The following is a 23,528-nucleotide window of genomic DNA, read 5'->3' on the forward strand; positions in this document are numbered from 1 at the left end:
TGAGGTAAGGTAAGGTACCTTGGAAGTTAGCCTGAGCACCCGAGCACTACTGCGTAGGCAATCCGCAGTGGCATCCGGGACCAGCTCTGGAGACTGGGCGAGCGACGCCAGGACCCTCTCCGGCGGCATCGACTCCGCCAGCCGGTGAAGCGAAACGAACCGGGGGGTGAGAAATACCAAGTTGCTAAGCAGCCCCGGTGGTTGGGCAAGAGGAACAGTCTCGCCTCCATACATTGCGATAGAAGGAAACTCGGTCAGCGTCGTTTGGGCCTCATCGAGACCATCCTCACGGCGATGGACTGACGTTGAAGCATGTCAGTTTATTTTGGAAAGAGGAAAAGCAGGGGGAAGAAAAAAGGGCCGTCGAGCCACGTCGATTCAAATGCGCGATGCGGCAGGAAAAGGGCGGGGAGAGGCGAGTGATGTATGTACCACCGTACTGATGCAGTTAGCGGAGGGGGGGAAAGGGGGTGGGATCGGGCAGCACTCGTTCCTCATCGTCATTCTGGGGTGGGGTGAGAAGAAGATCAGGGCAGGGCGAAGCCGGGCATTTCTGGCAGGGCGGGCCAGACCACCGATGATGATGATGATGATGATGATGATGATGATACCGATACTGCCGGTGAGGACAATTATGAAATGTGAAAGACGACAGAGACAGAGACAGATTGGGTTTGGTGAAGAGTGTGAGAGAGTGTCGTCCAAGGCATGGCATCTGCAAGACGAGCATGTGGTTGTGAGACCTACGTCCGTTGTTCCCCTGCTCGCCTCAACGCGCTTGTGCTGGGCTGTTTGTGAGCGTGTAGCGTTAGCTTCGTGCCTTCGATATGGCAAATGAACATGAAAAACAAAGTCATGACAATTTGTGTGCCCAGCAAAGCCAACTCCCCTATGAGGCAAGGCAAGCAAGGTAAGGTACGTGCGGCTGTTTGGCTGGTCCCAAGCTCTCAATGGCTTCACAGGCCTCATCAGTTCGGGTTTAGATCAGGTCCAGGGGACTTGCCGATAGTCGTGGCTGTATCCATACTTCTCAGCAAGGCACTCCAGTCTCCAAGCTCTCACGGCTCTTCACAGTGAGTGACCTAGTACCGCTAAGAAGCTAGCAATGGCTAAGGACGGGCGGGATCGTCCAGAGTGACAGGCGGCCGGCGGGTTTGAGCAACTGCAGCTCGAATGCAGCTAGAGCAGCACGTACAGCAGCTCGTAGAGGAACGGGCACCTCGCAGCTGGAGAACATGGGGTGGATCACCAGTCGTGGCGGTGGTTGAGGTGGTCAATGTTGGTCTGTGGAGGCATTGGTGGCCTTGGTGGCATCGGGGAATGGGAAGAGCCCCAGCCGAAGGGGTCCCTGGCGTCTTAGCCTGTGAGTCTAGGAACCGTCATGCTTCCCCGAAACGAAGGGAGCAGTAGGAAGGGGGGATATGGAACCGGGAAGCCGGGGAACTGGGCTGGTTGACCTGCGTATATGCGCATGTACCTCATGATGAGTTGGGTTGGAAATGTACAGTACTTCCATAGTGGTGGTGATGGATGATGAAAGATAAGGCGACGAGAGTGAGAATGAGCGTAAGAGTGAGGATGAGAGTGAGCGTGAGAAGGCCGCATGAGAATGACGGGGACGTGGAGTGAGTCGAGCAAAATGAAAGGCTAAAGTGGAGCGAAACATTGTGACTTGAGAATTACAACCCCTGGTCGTTTCCCGAGCTTACTTTTGCCATCTTGGTCCTTAGCACAGAGTTAGTAGTCCTTTGATAGTCACGACTCACAAACCTCTCCTCCAGCTCCTCCAAGACTACTCCTCCTCCCCACCCGGGCAACTACTTCTACGGTAAGGTAATTACCAGAGGTACTCGGTACTCCATACGTTGGAGACATTCATCATAAGGCGCAGTCTTAGTGAGGAAATCGTTTGAATACTACACTACTTGGTACGGATGCGCAGCGACCCAGTTGGCTAGCAACACTAGCATCCGTACTCAACAGAGCGAAGCTTTGCCGGCGGTTTTATTGTTTCGTCCTGATTTAGTCTACGGGACGATGCCGGTGTCCTTCCGTGGAGTTATTCTGCCCTCACCGTCTTTTATGTCTTTAAATTTTTCTTTTCACTTCAGACGGCAGTCGGAAGGGATGCTACTCTAACAAAGCATTTCAGCCTTTCCGCAAGACATTCTACAGGGTTGTCCTATCGAGACACACGCGCTACACACTACACTGCAAGTAGCCCGTAATGCAATGCTCATGTTGTGTAATGTTACTCAGCATGTAGGTCAGGTCCTTTGACAGAATGAGGCCGTCATCAAAGAGAGAATGACGGGGCATCTGGTGCTCCATGCGCCCGTCAGGACACGAACGAACGATTTAGAGGAAAAGCACTGAGGCAGGAACAGACAGGGAATATCTGCGCAGCCGAAAGACTAGGTTGGCCTCGGGCTTGCAGCGACTGTGCGCTGGGACTATATCCGTATCGGTATGGAGTAGCGTACGGAGTAGATGGAACCTTCACAGCAAGGGGCAGAAGGAGAAAGAAAGGAGCGAGCAGCGAGCATCATACCTATCCATGGCATCTCGACTGCGTCGCGTACGAATAAACCTAGCAAGCCACGAACTTCAAGGTTCTCCCGGTGTGTGTGTGTCTCTCTCTCTCTGTCTTTCTCGTCTCCATCTTCTTGTTCTCCCGGGCATCAGGAGGAAGCGGCAGGCCACCATTGGCACCGGAAGACTTGGGGTCAACGTCGGGCAGGCGCCAGGGCAGGGTCCAGGGATCCAGGTTCCAGGTTCCTTCCTCTGGTAAAAAAAAAAAAAAAAAAGGAAAAGTTTCTGGCCCTGTCCCGGTCGCAAGGCCCCCGTTGTTGAACTCAAAATTGACAAGAAAACTCATTTTCTTCACACTTCACACCTCAGCTTTCGTCACCGCCTTATTCCGTATCCGTACACCTAAATGCGACCTCACATCCACCATCCGACCGTTCGCGCACTCGCTAGACAGGATCCGCAGACAGGAGACCTCCTTCGGACTTTGACTTTGTTCAGCATGTTTCCCTCCGTTTGTGCAACCCTCGATAGTTGACGAGGAAACATTTGAGCAAACATTCAACAACGGACGAACATTCCATTGCGCTCCAGAATGCTCCAAAGTCCAAACTGGTGAGCAGATCGGTGCCGCCCCAATGTTTGCTCGCGGATCGGCGTTCGCCCTTGGCGGGACTGTGACCAGGACCAGGAATAAGGCCAGGGGCTCCGGCGCTCGACAGCGTGCAGACGCGACTGCAGACTGCAGGATGTGCGGGCGAAACCAGGGTCCATCTGGTTTGAAATGTTTTCTTGACCAACCCGTCGGGACCAGTTCCAACATCCCCCGGACCTACCGCCGCCCTCTTCTGCCTCCTTCGTGGCCGCGCCCCTCCCCTATCCCTCTGCCTCTGCCTCTCCGTCTTTCTCTCTCCATACACAGCGGACGCTCTGATGTGAACCTATCGACTCGTCTGAGACCGAAACTCGCTCCAATGTCGACGCATGGACACTGCGCGGGACTCGGGAGGGAGGGTGATCATCATCCGTGTAAGTCCATTGGAGATTGAGGACTAGCCAGCTGAAGAAGATAACACCTATGGATACAGATCTCTGCTCCAGCTCTTACTACCTACCTCAGCCCTTGCCGAAGCTATGGCAAGTCTCCGAGTGCGGCTTGGCCGGTAGTAGCGCCATAGCTCCCGTGCTTCCCCACGGTTGGCAGGAAGTCAACGATGAGCGGTCAGCACTGCAGCAGCAATCCGTTAGCCAGCCCCATTCAAACACTGGTTATTGACTGCGTTTGGTCCCGCCGACCTGAGTGTTTGTGGCAACCCGCAAAGCAGCATGATGCCAGTATGCTCGCCGTATCTGGCAAAATCTGTAGTACAGTGTACGGAGTAAACACCGCCGCTTCACGGGAGGAATTCTCGAAGGCTTCTTCCACTCTTCTCCACTGATTCGATCACCCCCGGACAAACCGGGGTGACTGCGATATTTCTTTTTTCCATACGGCTCTTCCCACCCGCCACCCGCAGACGTTCACCACCTACGTGCAGCATTGCGACCCAAGGAGACCTGTACTCGCATAGCATGGGGCTGGTCTTTCCAATGACACCGAGACGCGGAAATGGATGGCTCTGCGAGTCTCGGTGGAGTCCGCATACCCGAGCCTCCCCGACTTGTTTGCCAACTTCATCTCCAGTCCAGATACCGATTACCAACCGATGGCCGAGGCTGGTGGCATGTTGCTGCCAAACGAAATCCTCAAAGATGGCGCAACGCGGTCGATAGCCCAAACTAGCTGCATCGGTCAATCTATCGGGAGCATACGGTTGCGTTCTCATCCTTCGCCGCCCTGCGAGGCGCCGCCAACGCAGCAACGGCAGCTAAACCGTTTTGGATGCAGGAAGCCGGCGTCAAATGTACATCTCCCGCCCATGTCTCACCAAAGTTCGAATAGAGACATACGGATGGAGGATGCCACATTGTTTCACAGCAAAGTTGCTGCGCAAAAAGCAGGCTTCCTCTTGATCGAGCTACGTGTCGATGTCTTGAAAGACATTTTCCTTGGCCAAGTTTGCCACATCATCTATCGGGCGGTAGTCCGGCATACGGTTGTCTTCGTGGGACCTCATTTGAGTCCACGTGGATCGTCTCCTTGCTACTACATAGATGTCATCGCCCGCCAGGATGGCCGCATGAAAGCAAGGCCTCGTCAGTGATCGCCCTCGCATGGCTAGGGAGCACGGGAGCAAGAAAGGGGTCTCTCTCTGAGTCTCGAATCGTTCGAGGCCGGTACCTGCACGTCAAAAGTTTGAATACGACATGGTCATCTAGCGCATTGGATCTGGCGACTCGGATCAACAGTATCGTTCAAGGGAGAGATTAAGCTTGGGCCAATGGTAAACACAAAAGGCCATGGATATCTCGAACTATTGGTCGTCAAGATGCACGAAGAAGGCGTCGAACAGTCGGGCCACGAAAGGATCCGAATCCCGACGTAGCAAGCTCATCGAGGTCTACATACACATTCTTAGGCACACATCAGGCGGACGAAAAGGAGCGTCGATGGCGATTCCGGTAGCGTGATGATACACATTACACCGGCCCTGCGAGTAGGGAAGACGACATGCAGCGGGGGAAAGCCATGAGCCGTCGTGGCAACGGACGTGATGAGGTATCACACGAATGATCTTGTGCTGCTAGACAACACCGGCAGCATGGCTCGTCACCATCTGCTTGGTGGATCACAAACGAGACGTCCCTATCTAGGAACGCTTCTACGTAGCCAATGAGGCCATGTGGGATTAAGCTCGATAGCCCTTGGCAGTGTTTGTCATCCGGAAAGTTTGAGGTGGGCCTGATAGTTTCGCCGACAAATGGATGTCAGCCCGAGACTGTTGTGTCGAAAATCTCCGGTTCCGTTGTAGCAGACCTTCCGTATGTGTGAAGGACGTGCCGGAGTCCGTATGGCCTCTCTCGAGGTTTGAGCTTGAGCTTTTACTTAGGTCAAGCTGTGTTGTCAAACCCATCATCAATGATGGACGTCCCACTGTGCATCATGCACTCCACGTCAGACATTGTTCCTGTGATTGAACTGAGTTGCGGACGGCGACTATCAAATGCCTAATGACGTTCCTTTAGGTCGGATTCGCATCACGTAGCCTAGATGCTGTGGCACCACCGCCTCGAAGAGCCGCCAGATGAGAGAGAGATGGGGCGCTGTTGATATCGGGCACGAACATCCAATCGTCTTTGGGTGGTGTGCTTGCTGACCAACGGGCAGCCAGGTATCGAGATACCCGGGGGTCCAGTGTGCGGCCCTCGGAAGCCTTGATTATTGACCGATGAGATTCAATATGGTTGGGAGCACAGCGTCACAGATTACACGCCATGGGGCTTCGTGGAAGGCTGAAGCCAGAGGAACTGAGAGGTGGAAGCACCGTGCTGCGCGTCTGTCTACCTAGTCTGTTGGCCTGCGAAGGGTTGTTGTGTAACCCTCCTTGATGAATCAGTAGGTCAAGGATGAAGATACAGTGTGCTGCGTTCTCTGTCAGAATATGAAGAAAGTGAGTGAAGCCAGACTGGTCGGTGTCAGGGATGAAGCCTTCTGATTACGGAAATAGTCCCGTGGACGGCGGAAAGATGGCGTCTGGCCATGTGAGAGAGGAACGGCACGAATGGGGTCGGCCGTGTTTCCCCATGTTCGCTCTAATCGAAAAATGGCCTGGCACCTGGAAACGCGGGGGAGAAGATTGGTGGAGGCCGAGTTACCTCGGTACGTCCCCACTGTCCCAAGGTACCGATCGGGGGGGCTGAGCAGCCGTCGTCCTTTGACCGGCCAGACCGAGTCAGCCAAACTGCCGTCAGAATCACCACTCTGTCCCTTTTTATTATCACGTCTGCAATCTACACCATCTAGACTAGAAGCTTTAGAAGTTTGTTTTCTCCTTTTTCACTGTTGCCTCGTTCTTGTTGTCGCCCTGATCCCGCAACCTGTCTCTTCACGTAACACAACAGTTTGTACCGAAATCGAATCGAATCGAATAGAGAAAGAAAACGCTCCGATTGCCCAACATGCCTTTCGACACTGAGCTGACCCGACGGTTGGGTATCAAAGGTACGTCAGAGCAGGGCTCGCGAGAAGACGCACGACACATCACATTCGCAGGTGTCACTATGGCGCGCATCCCAACCCATCATGCCGGGTAAAGTACCAGAGAAGACAACTCATCGCTGACACGCTCTCGTTCGCCTCACAGTACCCATCGTCCAGGGCGGCATGCAGCACGTAGGCACAGCCGACCTCGCCTCGGCCGTCTCCAACGCGGGCGCGCTGGGTATCATCACCGCCCTCATCTTCCCGACCCCCGAGGAGCTGCGCAAGGAGATCCAGCGCTGCAAGACCCTGACAAAGTACCCCTTTGCCGTCAACATCACCCTCCTTCCGGCCCTCGTGCCCCCAGACTACGCCGCCTACGCTCAGGTCGTCATCGACGAGGGCATCAAGATCGTCGAGACGGCCGGCAACTCGCCAGGCCCCGTGATCAAGCAGCTCAAGGCCGCGGGCGTCACCATCCTGCACAAGTGCACGACGATCCGCCACGCGCAGAGCGCCGTCAAGCTCGGCGTCGACTTCCTCAGCATCGACGGCTTCGAGTGCGCTGGCCACGTCGGCGAGTCGGACATTACCAACTTCATTCTCCTCTCGCGGGCGCGGCAGTCGCTGAAGGTGCCCTTCATCGCGAGCGGCGGGTTCGCGGACGGCGAAGGGCTGGCGGCGGCGCTGTGCCTGGGCGCGGTGGGCGTCAACATGGGCACGCGGTTCATGTGCACGCTGGAGGCGCCGATCCACCACAAGATCAAGGAGGAGATTGTCAAGGCGCAGGAGACGGACACGGCGCTGCTGCTCCGGCGGTGGAGGAACACGACGCGGTTGTACAAGAACAAGGTCACGGAGGAGGCGATCAAGATTGAGGAGCAGAGCACGTCGGGCGAATTTTCCGAGATTGCGCCGCTCGTGAGCGGGAAGAGGGGCAAAGAGGTTTTCATCACGGGTGATCCGGACTACGGCGTGAGTATATTCCCTTCCTTCACGTGAGCATGGTGTGAAGTATTGAGCTGACCATTTTCTGCTATAGGTCTGGACGGCCGGACAAGTTATTGGATTGATTCACGACATCCCGTCGGTCAAGGACTTGGTTCCTAGAATAGAGAAGGAGGCTGAGGCGGCGCTGAAGGCGAGGCTGGCGTTGATCAAGCCGGCGGCCAAGTTGTAGAGGAAGAGGTACTATACAGACATCTTGTCGGAAGAGCGAGAGAGACATACACAGATATGTAGAACAATGACCTTGTATTATGATGAACCTATAAAGTCACGATATGTTCATTTCCAGCTGCTTAATTTTCCACGAGTAGCCGCATACGTAGGTTGATTCGAGGCTAGGGTTTCCATGTGGATGAAACAATTATCCTATTGGTTTGCGCTTCAGGTTTTAGGGATTGACTCGCGGTGCATCTTCACATGAAAAAAGAAGGTTGCTGCTCGAGCCAAGCCAGCACGTGTTGCACCTGAAGGACAAAGCACAAAAGGGCGGCCATCAAGCTCACCAGCCTCGCAGCGAGGTATCATAAGCCGCCAGAGGTCCCGTGACGCCCTAAGAAGGCTAAGAAAGAGAATGCGAGAGAAGAATGGTAGGAGGACGGGACGGTGATCACCTGGGGCCGCCGCGAAGTGCTTGTGACGCAAGCTACCTTATTGGCGTGCCAATTCCCCCGCGCAAGGTAAGTACCAGGGGAGGGAAAAAAGTACGGGGGAGGCGGGAGAACGTGGGGACCAAGGTTGCTGTCGCAGCGCACCAACAGCCAGAAACAGCACCTGCTACCGCCTTCAGTGGGGAAGAAGCGAGCATGTGAAAATGGCAGCTAGGTGAGATACGGATACCTTTCCGCACCTAAGGTAAGTTCTCCAAGGGAAAAAGGGTGGGGTTCGGGCCCCGGAGTTTCGCAACCAATGCGGTGTGATCGCTGGAATTTGGATGCCTCGGCCGGTTTTTTTTGGTTGCTGGACCTACCGTACTGGATGGCTGCTGCTGCAGAAAGGTGAGGTGCAGCGCTGAATGACCCCCAGCTGACATCAGCCAGCTCTTTCAAGGTGTACCAAGTACCTACCCTGCTGCTCCTTTGTCAGAGACCCGTTTTTGAGAACATCCGAGGCTCATTGTCCCATCTGAGATCCGAACCAGACATACATCTTGCCCGTCACAGTTCCCCTACCACACTTGCTGTATTGATATACCTGTTCCACCTACATCTCCTCTTTTCAATCTCATCTCTCCATCTGTTTGATCCATCTATATACCCTCTCGTTTCTATTTTCGAAGCTTCATATCTATCACAATGGGTGGTGAGTAGCATTCAACACTCTGCTCGCGGCCACTTCACGTCTTGTGCTAACCACGTCGCTCAAAACAGCCCTCGAGAGATTGACTCAGCTTGGCGGCCAGTTCTCCGCCGGCGGCAAGGACAAGATCCTCCAGAAGAACGCCGACGATGTAAGCTCTCGATCGCTCTCTATCCAGATTACTATAGAACGTGCCCGTCTAATCGTATCACCCCGCAGGTCGTCGTCACCGCAGCCCTCCGAACCCCCTTCACCAAGGGTGGCAAGGGTGGCTTCAAGGACACCCAGGCCGCCGACCTGATGGCCGGCGTCCTCAAGGCTCTCCTCGACCGCTCCAAGATCGACCCTGCCCTCGTCGAGGATATCGCCGTCGGCACCGTCCTGGCCCCCGGCGGTGGTGCCACCGAGATGCGTGCCGCTGCCCTCGTCGCCGGCTTCCCCCAGACCACTGCCGTGCGCACCCTCAACCGCCAGTGCTCTTCTGGTCTGCAGGCTTCCGTGGACATTATCAACGCGATCAAGACCGGCATGATTGACGTCGGTATCGGCGCCGGCGTCGAGAGCATGTCAACGCAATACGGGTATGTGCCTTCCTTGGCCCTATGTTCTCATAATCTCAGTAACTGACCCTCTGTCCCATACAGCCCCGCCGCCGTCTCCGAGTTCTCTGAGCTCCTCGAAAACACCCCCGAGGCCGCAAACTGCAAGGTCCCCATGGGCGTTCTCTCCGAGAACATGGCCCAGGACCTCGGCATCCCCCGCACCAAGCAGGACGCCTTCGCCGCCTCCTCATACGCCAAGGCCACCAAGGCCCAGGCTGAGGGTCTCTTCGACCAGGAAATCACCCCCCTCAAGGTCAAGTGGGAGGACCCCAAGTCAGGCGAGACCAAGGAGATCACTGTCGCAAAGGACGATGGCATCCGCGCTGGCGTCACCGCCGAGTCCCTGGCCAAGATCAAGCCCGCCTTCGCAAAGGACGGCGGCATCCACGCCGGTAACGCCTCCCAGGTGTCCGACGGCGCCGCCGCCGTGCTCTTCATGAAGCGCTCGACCGCCGAGCGCCTCGGCCAGCCCATCCTCGGCAAGTTCGTCTCCGCCGCCATCGTCGGTCTGCCGCCGCTGCTCATGGGCCAGGGCCCCGCCAAGGCCATCCCCGTCGCCAACGCCAAGGCCGGCATCGCGACCGAGGATGTCGACATCTACGAGATCAACGAGGCGTTCGCGTCGCAGTGCCTGTGGAGCGCCGAGCAGCTCGGCATCCCGTTCGAGAAGGTCAACCCCAAGGGCGGCGCCATCGCTTTCGGTCACCCGCTGGGCTGCACTGGCGCGAGGCAGATCTCGACGCTGCTGTACGAGCTCAAGCGGACGGGCAAGAAGATTGGCAACACGTCCATGTGTATCGGTACCGGTATGGGCATGAGCGCCGTCTGGGTTGCCGAATAAATGGGTGATGTCGCGACGGGGTCTTAAAGATTGATGATGAAACTTGTATTTTAGAGCATTTTTGGGCCTGGTTGTATATCAACAGAATGGTTCTGGATTTTAGGCGTATGAAATACGATTGATCTATGAATGTCCTCCCAATGTTCCACTCGTACCTTACTTCCTTAATGTTAAGAAAAGGACGAAAAAAGTAAGCATTTCTTCTTCACGACCAGAGTCATGCTCCAGCACGTAATGAAAAAAATGAAAAAAAAAAACAGAGCCTGTCAGACGTCCATCGATGCCCACCCCTCCCGCGCGCCCAAGGGCAAGACCGCGAACAGGGGACGAGATCATAACCGTTCTCTATACAAACAAAAGCATAAGCCTTTACCCGCCCTCCTTTACGGAGGGTTCGAGAACAACCAAGAGGTTTTATCACTCTAGGGTATCGAGGATATCAATCATCAACCAGGGTGGGATCTGTAGCTCCTTTAGGGAACCAAGAGTAGGTCGAATACTATAGAAATGATTCTCTGAAGTATTGTCGACATGAAGAAAAAAAGAAGAAGAAAACTACCAAAGCTGCGGCGGGAGGACGGTGTTTTATAGACTTGGGATCGCTGGGACTGCTGGGATGGGTGGGGCAGTTTGGTGAAGAGTCTTCATGATGGGACGTGCCCGTGATGGATGAAATTCGAATTTTTCTCTGGGTGGGGGACGGTATGTTTATTCAACGGAGGATTATGGACTTTTGTGATGAAAGGTATCCATAATGAGAGATTGGAGTTTGTTCATATGTTCGGAATCTTGCCGGCTTAGGCAGCTGAAGTGTGGTTTTGAGGATGTAAATAGTGAAGGGTCTTGGTTCCGGCTGGAGGCTGTCCTGAACATGCTTCCTTTCTGAGAGTTTGAATGGCCAGGAGGAAGACGACAGTTCTCTTGGATATTTCGGTTTCTTGACTATTGCGTGCCAATTACAGGCAGTCATGCTGCTTAAGACAACCACAGCTGTCTCTGTCTCTTGTACGTGGACGTCGAATCTTGACACGGCGGCTACTCTCAAGCTCGAGCCCCAGAAGCGCCCTACTTAGATTGCTTTGCACCTGACTATTGGTATCCAATCAGGTTTCGTGGTGTAGTTGGTTATCACGTCAGTCTAACACACTGAAGGTCTCCGGTTCAAGTCCGGGCGAAATCAATCTTTTGCTTTTGGTGCATATTACAAATGTTCTCTTCTCTATGACGATTTGGGCATGATTTTGCCTTGTTTTCTTTGGATTGGAAGGCCGTTACATGGATCGTGAAGTTCGCGCTCAGTTGCTAGCGACATGGAGTTTGTCGTTGCAGGGCAGCCACTCATTGGTTATGTAGATACCCTCCAGTCCCTGCTGTTCCAAATGACTAAGTTACCGTGGACTTTAATCCCATCTCTTTTTGTCCTTTTTATCAGAGTAAACTTCCGGTGCACTTGCGATGAAACCCAAACTTACCATCAGCCGGGGAAGACCAAATGTCATCGCGCGTTCCTACAGTTGAATCTGACTCTTTTCCTTTAGATCATTCAACACCGCTCTTATGCCTCACAACTTCTCGCACGTCTGTAGCTGACTCTGTATCTTACCTGCTTTATTGCCCAGAGCGGAAGATAGATAAGGGGCCTGGCTGATACTTTGGTACCTATCCACACCCCCAAACCTTGCCTCCTCACCAGGAACAAAAAACTTTCTCTCGTAGAAAAAAAAAAAAAAACAGGCCATATCTGCAGCGATGCATGTTGCATGCCAGTAATACGAAAGAAAAAAGAAGAAATAGGCAAAAGAAGTGGTTCTCCCCTTCCAGAATCGAACTAGAGACCTTTCGATGACAATGTAACCATTACAGTCGAACGTGATGAACCAACTACACCAAGGGGAGATTCGAGGACTGGGTCCTCGCTCGGTGGCTTGGAGGAGCGGAGCGCGCAAGCTGATCAAGAGGCTTAGGGCTGGGCTGGCTGGTGCAGATGCGAGCCCCGCACTTGACCTGCTCCACCCGGCCTGCCGACCACGTTCACGGCGAGGGGCCCGAAAGGGGACGAAGCTGTCGTTGATCGTCGATTTATGCGTTGTTGGTTTGGTCTAGGTGGTTTAAGATCTGCAATCTTTACGAGATTTGTGGTTCTGCTGGCTGCTTTTCAATTTGTAATGTGATGTTTGTGAAGCTCGAGCTGGAGTCCTATGAATGTTAAGAACTCACACTAGGTTTGTCAAAGTGGACGACACTCGATCAACTTCAACTATGAGGATGTAGCCGAAATGCTTGAGGAATAATGACATTATAGAGAGGTTCTCTGCACATGCCATGGATGTTTCTATCCTCGCCACGATCCGCCTGTCGTTCTGGTAGGGGACTTGTCCGGTAATACAATTTGGCCCAGGGAAGCTTTACCCAAACGAGTACATCAACTCAGTGTGAGCTTGAGGAACGAAATGAAACCTTCGACGAGCATGGTAGCTACTATTTACTGTTATTTTCAATCGTAGGCTTGACAGGTCTCTGCGGAACTCGACCAAGAGCCTAGATCGCTGGAATGGTCAGTTACACCCAGAGTATTTAAATTGGAGCGTTCTCGCCACATAAGTGAAACAATGGGATTATTTTCTCATATCCCAAGTGGTGCTCTCAAGTACTCTATCCTAACGTCGATATGAGAATCCATCCCGTACTTCTTTCAAGTTGAGATGACTTCCCAGCCGTGAACGAAGGAGTGTCCGTATAGTTTCCAGTTCCTGTTTGCTTTTCTGAAACTTGCCATTCCGAAATGTTCTCAAAGATAGGTCAGGCAAGAGGACATCCGAGGCCGAGAAAGTCAGCGTGTAAATCCAGATGGCGATTGCCAATTCTCATCAGACTACGCAGATGGATAACTTAAATGCTTCGTCTGTTCAAGGTCTTGGGACTGTGTCCCATCTTTTTTTCACGGAGGTTCTACCCCAGCGCCCTTAATGTCTCTCAATCCTGACCCTCGCAGACAGCTTGGCCTAGATAGGATGGCAAGGCTAGTGCCCTATCGAGACTTCTTTGTCTGATTCCATATTGCAAGATGCCAACTCTACAGCTTTCATCCAAGTACGATCATCCATCCAAGACTATGGCAGTTGTATTCAACAGTGACCAGGCTTATGTGATGGAAAGTTACAAGAGATTTAGAGGGGGAATGTTCAGAATGTAGATACGTAGCAGGAAACAGCTGCTAATCACTCTTGGCGTATACATCGGAGAGAAAGCCACCCACTGGCTGCTGTCACCTAAAAGCTGGCATTGGAAGACTGGCAAACTATCATCACCAGCAGCTCCTTACGCAATGCACTACTCTGTAGGCTTGGCCAGGCAACCCGTTTCTCATAGTCAACGATGACAGGATATCTCAAGAGCCCTCACACTGCACCTAGCCGTGATTCTTGAAAGACGGTCATGTCAACAGCCTGTTTCTTGAACACAACATTGACATGGACGTTGAGCCCTGGGTTATCCTACGTTTCAACATGTCAGGATGCAAGTTTCAACCCCGGTGACGTTTCGCCTCGGCGTTTTCTAAGTGTTCTCATGGCAATCTTTGCGCTGCACTCTTCCGTTCACCGCTGTCGACAATGGATGGCTTCCGCCCACACTCATAGCCCATGGCCTTCTGAGTACTCCAGAAATGAGGTCCTTAACTCTCAGCCGCATTTTCAGGACGAAGCCCGGCAAAGCCGAGTGAGCATCACCTCAACTTTGACACTCGTGTTGAACCCTCTAGGCTTAAGGGGACGCCTCCATCATTACCAAAGGCTGTCATTATGGGCAACTGTACAACCTTCGCATTCCGAACATGGAATAATCAGAGAAAGATCCAGTCATGCACACTAACACATCTTCACAGTAAAGGAACGCCGGAGTATTTTTGAACTTTCTATTAGGAGATACTTCATACCTCCTCAAAACCACCATCTGCCTGTTTGCCTGAAGAAACGAGTACCGTTCTGTGTGGGGTATTGGTGCCATCGCAAGCGAGCGAAGCCAGGCAGCTCGTGCGACTCAAACATACAACCGTAAAACGCCTTCCTGGAGAACCATACTGGGTGGCAAATGACGCATCCCACCTAGCCTTCCTGGCAGATCAAGAGAACAGGAGCCACCCAAGTAAGGGATGAGCCGCCAATCTCTCTGCCTACGAAGGCAGTAGAGAAATCTATCCATACATGCAGGCCCCGAAGGATTTGACGACAGGTCCCAGAAAGAGCTGCCGTCATAGCAAAGCATGTCGTGGAGATTCCTCTGGCGTAAAAAAATGCAGTCGATTATGCCGCCTCATTCCAAATAACTTTTCCCAATCCGTGTTGAGCAATGACCTCATGAGCGTTGTCGTTGAATGCTCACTGGTCGTAGAAAGGATGCCCGATAACAAGGGGTATGATGACATAAGGAAATCATGCTCATGACGTTGCGTGAATGTGGAGGAGATGGCTTAGGCCTTAGTCTCCTCGGTCTTCTTCTCGCCCTCCTCGCCACCCTGGGCCTTGATGTACTCCTCGTAGACGCCGAGGGCCTCGTCGACCTTGGCCTTGAGAGCAGACTCCTCCTCGATGCTGCGGAATGTTAGTGAGAGATCAGTGTAGGTAGGGGTTGTTTCAACTTACAGGTTAACAAGCTCAGCGTTGTCCATCTCGAGAAGCATACCGGTGATCTTTCCGGCAAGCTCAGGCTGGATAGCCTGGATCTTGGGGAAGATGACCTCACCGAGGATCTGCTTCTGCTGGCCAGGGTTGCCGCCAGCGGCAGCAAGCTGCTGCTGGATGAGGCTGCCGCTGTTGAGCTCCTGGGCAGGGGCTCCACGGCCACCCTGGGGGAAGGGAGCGTTGCGAGGAGCGTTGGGGTTGGCACCACGGCCGGCGCCGGGCTGGTTACCACCCTGGCGAGCGTTGGGAGGGAAGCCGGGCATGCCGGGGCCGCCGGGGATGGGCATTCCCTGGGGGACGGGACCACGGCCACCCTGGGGACCGCCGCGACCACCGCCCATGGTAGCCTGCTGCACCTGCTGGATGGCAGCCATGAATTGCGGGTTACCAGGCTGGGGGTAGGCACCTCCGGGAGGGAAGGAGCCGGGCATGCCGTAGACAGGGGGCATCTGCTGGGGAACACCGCGTCCGCCCTGCTGGGGGTATCCTCCGGGGAACTGGCCCGGGCGGCCACCCTGAACGGGAGGCATGGCCATGCCGCCCTGAGGGAAGGGCATGCCGCGACCACCCTGGGGGAAGACGGGCTGCTGGCCCGCGGCGTAGAAGACGGGGGGCTGCATGTACTGCTGGGGCATACCAGCAGCGGCGGCGGCTTGCTGCATGCGGAGTTGGTTGCGAGCCTGGATGCTAGCCTCAAGCTGGCTCTTGCGAACATCCTTGCGCTGAGCAAGAGCGACGTACAAAGGCTTGCCGTTGACCATGCGCTGGTTCATCTCGGCAACGGCCTTGGTTGCGTCGTCGGGGTTGCTGAAGCAGACGAAGCCGAAGCCCTTGGACTTACCATGGGGCTTCTTGTCCGACTTCTTCTCGCTCTTCTTCTCGCCGTCCTCCTTCTCCTCGGTCTTCTCGGCCTCTTCCTTCTCCTCGGCCTTGACCTCCTCCTTCTTGTTCTCCTTGTCCGTCTCCTCGGAGGAACCCTCCTCCTCGTTGCCAGAGTCGGTGGCATTGTCGCGCATCACCTTGGCAGAAGTAATGGGGCCAAAATCGGCGAACAGCTGGCGAAGCTTCTCGTCGTCAACCTCGTCGTCGAGGTTCTTGATGTACAGGTTGACACCCTGGTACTTGTTGGCCTTCTCCATGCGAGCAGCCTCGTAAGACTTGCGGAGCTCCTCCTCACGCTCGTGCTTCTTCTGCGCTCTGCCGACGTACAGATCCTGTCCCTTGAAGTCCTTACCGTTAAGGTCGTCGACAGCCTTGGAAGCAGCCTCATGAGTAGTGAAGTTAACAAAGCCAAAGCCGCGGCTCTTGCCTTCCTGGTCGCGGGCAAGCGAGGAAGAGGTGACGTCGCCAAAGGCGGCGAAAAGGTCGCGGAACTCATCGTCGGTGACCTCGGTGGCAATGTTCTTGACGTAGATGTTGGTGAAGTTGGCCTTCATCTCCTCGAACTTGCTCTGGCGGTCCTTCTTGGGGATGTGGTGGCCGACGTAAACCTTCTTCTCGTTCAGAAGCATGCCGTTAACGTGCTTGATAGCCTGAGAAGCAGCCTCGTCGGTCTCGTAGTGAACGAAACCGTAGCCCTTGGAGTTGCCGTTCTCATCCTGGGCGACCTTGCAGCTCAAGATGTTACCGAAAGCGGCAAAGGTGTCGTGGAGAGCCTTGTTGTCGATGGCAACATCGAGGTTCTTGATGAAGACGTTGCCCTGGCCAGTCTTGCGCAGAGCAGGGTCACGCTGGGACCACATGATGCGGCAGGGGCGGCCCTTGATGAGGGTGTAGTTGAGCTCCTCGAGAGCCTTCTCGCCATCGGAGGTAGTGTTGTAGTTCACGTAGGCGTAGCCGAGAGAGCGGCGGGTAACCGCATCACGGCAGACACGAATGGAAGCGACAGAACCAATCTGGGAGAACAGCTCGAAAAGCATGGCCTCGGTAACAGAGGGGTCGAGCTCGCCGACGTAGAGGGAGGCGGAGGCCTGGGGGTGAGGCGCAGCGGAGCTGGGGGTAGGGCCTGCGGTGTCGGCATTGTCGCCCTGAGCGGCAGACTCAACATTGGTGTTGATGGCGGGGGCAGCCTTGGAGTCAGAGCCGTTGAGGGAAGCGTTGCCCAGGTCGTTGGCGAGCTGGTCGACAGCGCCGTTGTTGGTAGCGGTGGCCATTGTATCGGTAGTAGAATTGACTAGGGGAAAAGATACTGCAACACCAAGTGGTCGTTAGAGGCAGGTTGAGATGAAGGAGGAATGAGCCACGACTTGGAAGGCGGGGTAAGAATTTGCGAACCGCACACGTTGGTGGAAGTCGACGGCGAGGTAGAAGAGGGGATATGAGGGGAGAAGGCACATACCAAGTCAAGAAATCTGACGATCGGTTGTTGGACGAGACCGAGACGATGTGGTCGGAGGGGATAAGAGTAAGAAGAGGAGAAGGCGAGCCTTGTATCGTCGAATGAGGTTATGGCGATGTGTGACGTTTGACCGACACACACGAGGGGCACTTGTTGCGAGATTGACAGGCAGGTGCAGAGGTAAAAGCAAGAAAAAGAGGCTCGGTGAACGATTCCTCTAGAATTTTCTTGCGATTGAGGAGGGGAATTCCGTTATGGAAGTTGGGAGTTTTTGATGGGGGATTTTCAAGTTTTTTTTTGAAGTTTTTTCTGATGGAAAAAGTGAGCGAGACAGAGAACAAGTACGAAGACGTACTCCTTGCCAGACCCTCTTTAGATGTGAAGGGGGTTGTTGATAGGGTTTGGTGTGGTTGGTAACGGAGAAAAGAAGAAGAGAGAGGAGAGATTTTTCAATGAATGTGGCTTTCGCGGGATGATTTTTTTTTTTTACTGGATCTGCCTACCTGCAGTGGAGGGTGGTGCCTTCCCACCACTCGATTTTGGCGCTCCTGCTCCTCATGCTGTGTGTCCCTCCTCGCCTTCCAGATTTTGTCGAGGGGAGGGGCAGCCCGCGCCAGGAGCAGGGCATGTGCCAGCAAAGTGGGGTACAAGCGGTTCAAGTCCTGGTCATTCGGTCACTATCGCAAATAGTAGTAGCATCTCACTGATAACAGATAGGGACATCAGGCCAGCATCGACACAAGTACGAGCGTTGAGGTAGCTGGTCTAGTGGAGAAACGTCAGAAATTTATGCGACCATTTCCGATTCAACGGCGAACCCTGTGACGAAAATACAAACAAAAAGAAGAAGATTGCCGATCTGGAGGTGTCTGGAGTACCTTACCTTTGTGGTAGAAACAAACAGGTTCAGGCATAATAAGGAGGAGTAATGCGACACGCTACCTTGACTGACAGCCAGTCACGGCAGACAGAATGGATGAGAATGTCACCCTTGGCTGGCTCTCTCTCTTTCTGCGGTGTGCGACAAAACAACGTCAGGGACATTGCTCATTTCCAAAAAAGCAAGGGCGATTTCGCACCAAGAGCCGTGGCTGGAAACGTGGTACCTAAATGCGCTTGTCTGTGCCACAAATGCCCACGAAGAAAGCCGGCACTTCCATCAAATCGTTAGCTGCCGCCTTAGACAAAAACTGAAGCACCTTAATACATAATGTTGAAGCCCAAGACACGCGAGACGACTTGAAGCACTCAGCCCCTCGCTCTCAGGCTGGAATGAATTTGCCAACATGCGCGCGGCGGGTTTCCTCTGCATATCTATACCAGTATAGCCCCAGAGTCTGTTAACCGCGGCTCATCTCCTCCCTGCTAATGCTGAGGGGGTCTATCAAGAGAACAGACGATTATCAGAGCCCGGATGAATGCTCGTGCAACGAGTTTGTAGTTTTGTATAGAGGTATGCATGCGTGTAGAGTCCGTTGGAATCATCTTCATTTGACAAGAGTCTACCACCATACCTCTCCCGCAGCTTTCCCTGAGAAATGAACATCTTGGGTGCTTTTCACACGACTCTTCAGCCTTTCTGCATCAGAGTACCTTCCTCATACGGGTTCACCTGGGCTGGCATCCTCACCGACATTTGCGCGAGTAAAGAGATCGCAATCCGAGTCAGCCGTGTCTTGAAAGCATAACACGGTCATGATAGACTTCCAGCTTCTGCGACAGCCGTATGTTGATGCTACTGAGTTTTAACAACTGTCTTGCCTTTTGTTGCGACCTCTCATCGTCGGGCCCATCCATCTTTAAAGATGTCATCAGATATGTCCACCATGATTATGGTCAACTAGCAGCAATTAGGTCAACGTCGGTTTGTGTGTTCCTCCCCAGATGGCAGGGTGCAAGGGGGCGGCGCTTGGACTCAACCGCCCCCATTCTCTTATCCAACGTAGGGTACGTACCTGACCTTGCTGTCCCCAGGTCCCAGGACCCACCAGGCCACAAAGCTCGTGCCTGCTCGCGTCACATCGGAACCTTCCACAACCTGACGCTGGGACCAGCTCCAGCTTACCTCACCAAACCAGGCACCTCGAGAGACTACCTTAAGGTAGACCCCACCAGAGCCGATGCCCAAGCCCGTGAATTACCCTCCAGTGACAGTTCGATTACATACACCCCGTCCGAACGTGCTGAAGCTTCTGGAAGTCAACCGCGCTCGCGACTTCCTCACCCTCCACCATCGCAGCTACTTGCACTTTGGTGGTTCTGTGAATCTCTTCTTGACATGGTACAACCTTACCATTTTCACTTCTTTCACTAGGCATCGTTTCTCCAAGGAAACATGTTTCCCACCTTCACGGGCAACTCCCGACGCCCCCGGAATGTGAACCTCAGTGGCCAGAACCTCAATCCCTTTGCCGCAACATCATGGACGCCTGCCGCAGGCTCAGGAGCCTCTAAGACCGTTTCCAACGCCCAAGCCGAACGCGCACAGAGACAGCAGGACCGAGACAGGCTGAAAGCCTCTGAAAAGATTCAGAAAACATGGAGGGGCCACAGGGTTAGGAGGCGGCTTCGAGACTCTCGCCGGGACGCCTTTGATACTCTGTACTCGAGTACCTCGGTCCTTGGTACACAACAGAGACTAGCAACGGCGTTGCCACTGCTGTTGACAACCTTCCAGACCCGACCCGACGATGTTGAACGCCTGGTGCTCTTTGCGAGAGAACTAAATACGACCAACCTCGAGTGCCTTGCCCCTAGCCACCTTCCTGCACCCAGACTGGCACGTCTTGTTCGGATACTTGTGGATGCTCTAGGCGAACAAACAAAGAAATCGTTGGTATCCCTCTCTGAACAACGCTCAATGTCAACTAACGCTGCCTCTAGCAGTCAAAACAACGAGATCCGACTCTTTCTCAGCCTCCTAACGCACATCATAAGTGTTGCCCCCGATGCGCTTTCTAAATCGTTTAGACAGTACTATACAGCCCTGGCAGAGATATGTGGGGTACCGGAGATGGATACGGCAGCTTTGGAGTCGACTTCGAAAGCTCTCCTCGTGCCGCTCCAAGCTGCATCCGCTGATGAGTATCTGGTGGCTGCTTACGAAGCATTCACGCTATTCTTCTTGACTCGTCATGACCTGCACCTTGTCGAAGAGCACTCGAAAGTCATTTCTGAAAATCTCGAATCCGATCGACTCGCCTCAGCCATCAAAAGAATATATAGTGACGGACGGATACGCGGTGTTGAAAGGGAAGCCCAACTTTGGCTTCTTGCACATTTCATTGGCTTATACCAAAGGGCTGGGCCGAAGAGCCAGGGGCTTAAGCACCTAGACGCATTGCATATTCAACTTTCGAGCTTGTCCACAGAAATCAGCTTGCGACTATCTGTTCGAGTAGCTGATCCGGCCTCGATGAATGTGGATTCTAACAACCCGGATGAGTCGTTGATACGCCCACTGCCTGTATACATCACCAGTCAACTCACATCTCTGGTCAACCGAGATGGAATTTCGGCGCTTTTGGCCGAGCTCACTACGTGAGTGAATCCTTTTCCTACCCTCGAAAAGTCGCTTACATTATCCAGTAATTTTGGCTCTCAATCCTCAAGTCATGAGTTCCAAAGCGCAAGCTTGTTGTCCGGGTACATTCTCACTCTTCTCCGTTGTTTTCCAAGTCAGGGCGATGATATCCGTATGCGCCTCTTCCTAGGAGATGTTAGCACGGGCTTGGGAAGTTTGCCGACAATCCAGTTTCTTTGGCAGGCTATGAGCCAGACCACCATTTACAAGCAGATTTTGCAAAACTCGGCATCGGTACAAGTCCTGCTGCGCGATTACTTGTCAAAATCTTCAAAGTCAAGTGACTCGCATGAGCAAGAATGGAGACTTGTCCTTCTTTTCCTCGAGCTCTACATCTTTATTCTTCGCTTGAGCGACGACGAAGACTTCTTCAGTGGTATCTTCCCTGACATAATCAAATTCGAGGGGCCAACGTCTCGTCTACGAGCATGCGGACTTTCTCTTAGCGAAGTAAAGAACTTGACCATTGTGCTCAAGCACCTAGCTTTCACGCTACACTACAATGCTGCGGATATTTTACAAGGCATTCAACATTCCGAGCCGATCTCGATGACGCAACTCGAGTCGTATTTTGGAAGCGGCAGTAGTACCGCTAAGACCTCGAAGGAGGCCCGAAGCCAAGACCCAAGAGCCAACGCGGCTGATACTAGACTTGACCTCGGTAGCCTGCGTAGTATTGTAACTACGGCATTACGACTTTTGTACGAACGAGATTCTCGACGGCCATTTTTACCCCGAGACCACTGGCTCATGACATCGAAATTTGATATGGAGGGGTTTGTCAGTGCTGTTGTCGCTGAACAAGAACGACAGAACGAAGTCTCCGACTCTAGTGACGACGAAGACGGTGAGGTTGACGAAGACACCAATATGGGTGGGCTGCACAGCGGTATTATTCACACCGTAGCCGGACAGCGAGTATCACGGCATGCACAAATTGAGAAGCTTCGGGCTCAACAACGCAAAGCACAGAGGGATCGTCTACTCGCCGTGATCGGGCCAAAATTGGAGATTCTGAGACACATGCCATTTGTCATTCCATTCGATACCCGTGTCCAGATTTTCCGCCAATTCGTCTATCTTGACAAACACAAGCGGAGGGAGGGCATGGATGCTGATCAGTGGAGAATGACGATGCTGCACAATCCTCTGCGTTCCCCTGGGCGCAGTCCAGCTGGGCGACATCATGGCAAAATCAGAAGAGGCCAGGTGTTTAAGGATGCCTTTGAGCAATTCTATGAGCTTGGCGAAGGCCTCAAAGAACCTATACAGATCCAGTTTGTCGATCAATTCGATACGGTCGAAGCTGGCATCGATGGTGGCGGAGTTACCAAGGAATTCCTCACCAGCGTCACGACAGAAGCGTTCGGGCCAAGGGATGGCATTTCGCTTTTCACGGCCAACAGCAAGGGGCTCTTGTACCCCAACCCGACTGCAATGGACGAGCTCAGGCAGGTGTTGAAACGAGCTGGAGTTCCAGAACGCTCAGCTGAATGGCAAGACCAAGTCCAGAGTCTACTCCGCCAGTTCGAGTTCCTCGGCCGGATTGTAGGCAAGTGCATGTACGAAGGGATTCTGGTCGACATTGCGTTTGCTGGCTTCTTCCTCCTGAAATGGATCTCGGGCCAGACCGGAGAGAACAGCTACAGGGGCAATGTGAACGACCTCAGGGATTTGGATGAGGAGCTGTACCAGGGCATGTTGCGCCTCAAGAACCACCACGGGAATGTTGCGGATTGGGCATTGGACTTCACGCTTAATGATCAGGTGTCTTTGCCAGGGGAACCTGTTCGCACTGTCACGCGGAATCTGATTCCAAATGGTGAGAATGTTACCGTTACCAACGATAACCGCCTCCTCTACATTTCCTACGTTGCCCGTCATCGCCTCGTTGCTCAACCTGCACAGCAAACGGCCGCGTTCCTTCGAGGTCTTCGCTCGATCATTGCCCCTGCGTGGCTTTCAATGTTCAATCAAAACGAGTTACAGCGTCTTGTGGGAGGCGACAGCTCCGAAATCGACATTGAAGATCTGCGTCAGAACACGGTCTACTCGGGCTTGTACGAGATTGGAGACGACGGACTGGAGCACCCCACGGTCCAGCTGTTCTGGAAAGTCATGACAAACTTCTCCGACCGGGAGCGGCGAGACGTGCTCAAGTACGTGACGAGTACGCCACGAGCACCTTTGCTAGGCTTCTCGCAGCTCAGCCCGCGGTTCAGTATCAGGGATGGAGGAGAGGATCAGGAGAGACTGCCCAGTACCAGCACCTGTGTCAACTTACTGAAGTTGCCCCGCTACAAGAACCAGGAGACTCTCAGACAGAAGCTGCTCTATGCGGTTTCCTCGGGAGCTGGCTTCGATCTCAGCTGAGCGAGCGGTAACCTAGAAGAGTGTGCTGGACGGGCATTCATGACGTTATGACGTGAAGATAGAGCAGATCACTAGTGTTCAAAAATGCAAATGTATTATTTCACTGCACCGCAAAAAGATCCGTAGGTTTGTGGCCAACGATGCGAAGACGCTATCACGTGGCATGGAGTCTTGGTCTGTAGATGGCAGTGGATGTGA

The 23,528-nt window shown here is 53.6% G+C and overlaps 5 protein-coding genes across 5 annotated transcripts; 4 read left to right on the plus strand and 1 right to left on the minus strand.

The window, feature by feature from the left end:
- The first annotated feature begins 3,543 nt into the window (after positions 1–3,543).
- On the plus strand, positions 3,544–5,138 carry HER10_EVM0000176 (uncharacterized protein). Its single transcript, XM_035469970.1, has one exon. The coding sequence runs from the start codon at positions 4,143–4,145 to the stop codon at positions 4,731–4,733; it is 591 nt and encodes a 196-aa protein (XP_035333638.1). The 5' UTR covers positions 3,544–4,142; the 3' UTR covers positions 4,734–5,138.
- Positions 5,139–6,018: 880 nt separating this feature from the next.
- Positions 6,019–7,837, plus strand: HER10_EVM0003719 (2-nitropropane dioxygenase). The gene is made up of 3 exons (XM_035473384.1): positions 6,019–6,631; positions 6,774–7,585; positions 7,653–7,837. Exons 1-3 carry the CDS (start codon positions 6,589–6,591, stop codon positions 7,788–7,790), a joined length of 993 nt encoding a protein of 330 aa, XP_035333869.1. The 5' UTR covers positions 6,019–6,588; the 3' UTR covers positions 7,791–7,837.
- A 648-nt stretch (positions 7,838–8,485) lies between these two features.
- On the plus strand, positions 8,486–10,496 carry HER10_EVM0002906 (acetyl-CoA acetyltransferase). The gene is made up of 4 exons (XM_035472599.1): positions 8,486–8,917; positions 8,986–9,065; positions 9,134–9,495; positions 9,559–10,496. Exons 1-4 carry the CDS (start codon positions 8,911–8,913, stop codon positions 10,355–10,357), a joined length of 1,248 nt encoding a protein of 415 aa, XP_035333819.1. The 5' UTR covers positions 8,486–8,910; the 3' UTR covers positions 10,358–10,496.
- Positions 10,497–14,307: 3,811 nt separating this feature from the next.
- Positions 14,308–17,808, minus strand: HER10_EVM0009938 (4 family polyadenylate binding protein). The gene is made up of 2 exons (XM_035479409.1): positions 14,998–17,808; positions 14,308–14,946 (listed from the first exon to the last, which is right to left on the minus strand). The coding sequence occupies exons 1-2, from the start codon at positions 17,187–17,189 to the stop codon at positions 14,826–14,828; spliced, it is 2,313 nt and encodes a 770-aa protein (XP_035334302.1). The 5' UTR covers positions 17,190–17,808; the 3' UTR covers positions 14,308–14,825.
- A 1,719-nt stretch (positions 17,809–19,527) lies between these two features.
- HER10_EVM0007981 (HECT-domain-containing protein) lies at positions 19,528–23,330 on the plus strand (the record flags this gene model as incomplete). Its single annotated transcript, XM_035477519.1, has 3 exons — positions 19,528–20,206; positions 20,258–20,914; positions 20,963–23,330. Exons 1-3 carry the CDS (start codon positions 19,710–19,712, stop codon positions 23,328–23,330), a joined length of 3,522 nt encoding a protein of 1,173 aa, XP_035334155.1. The 5' UTR covers positions 19,528–19,709.
- Positions 23,331–23,528: the final 198 nt, after the last annotated feature.

Source organism: Colletotrichum scovillei, assembly GCF_011075155.1.
Source record: "Colletotrichum scovillei strain TJNH1 chromosome Unknown Contig00005, whole genome shotgun sequence".
Taxonomy (NCBI): Eukaryota; Fungi; Ascomycota; class Sordariomycetes; order Glomerellales; family Glomerellaceae; genus Colletotrichum; species Colletotrichum scovillei.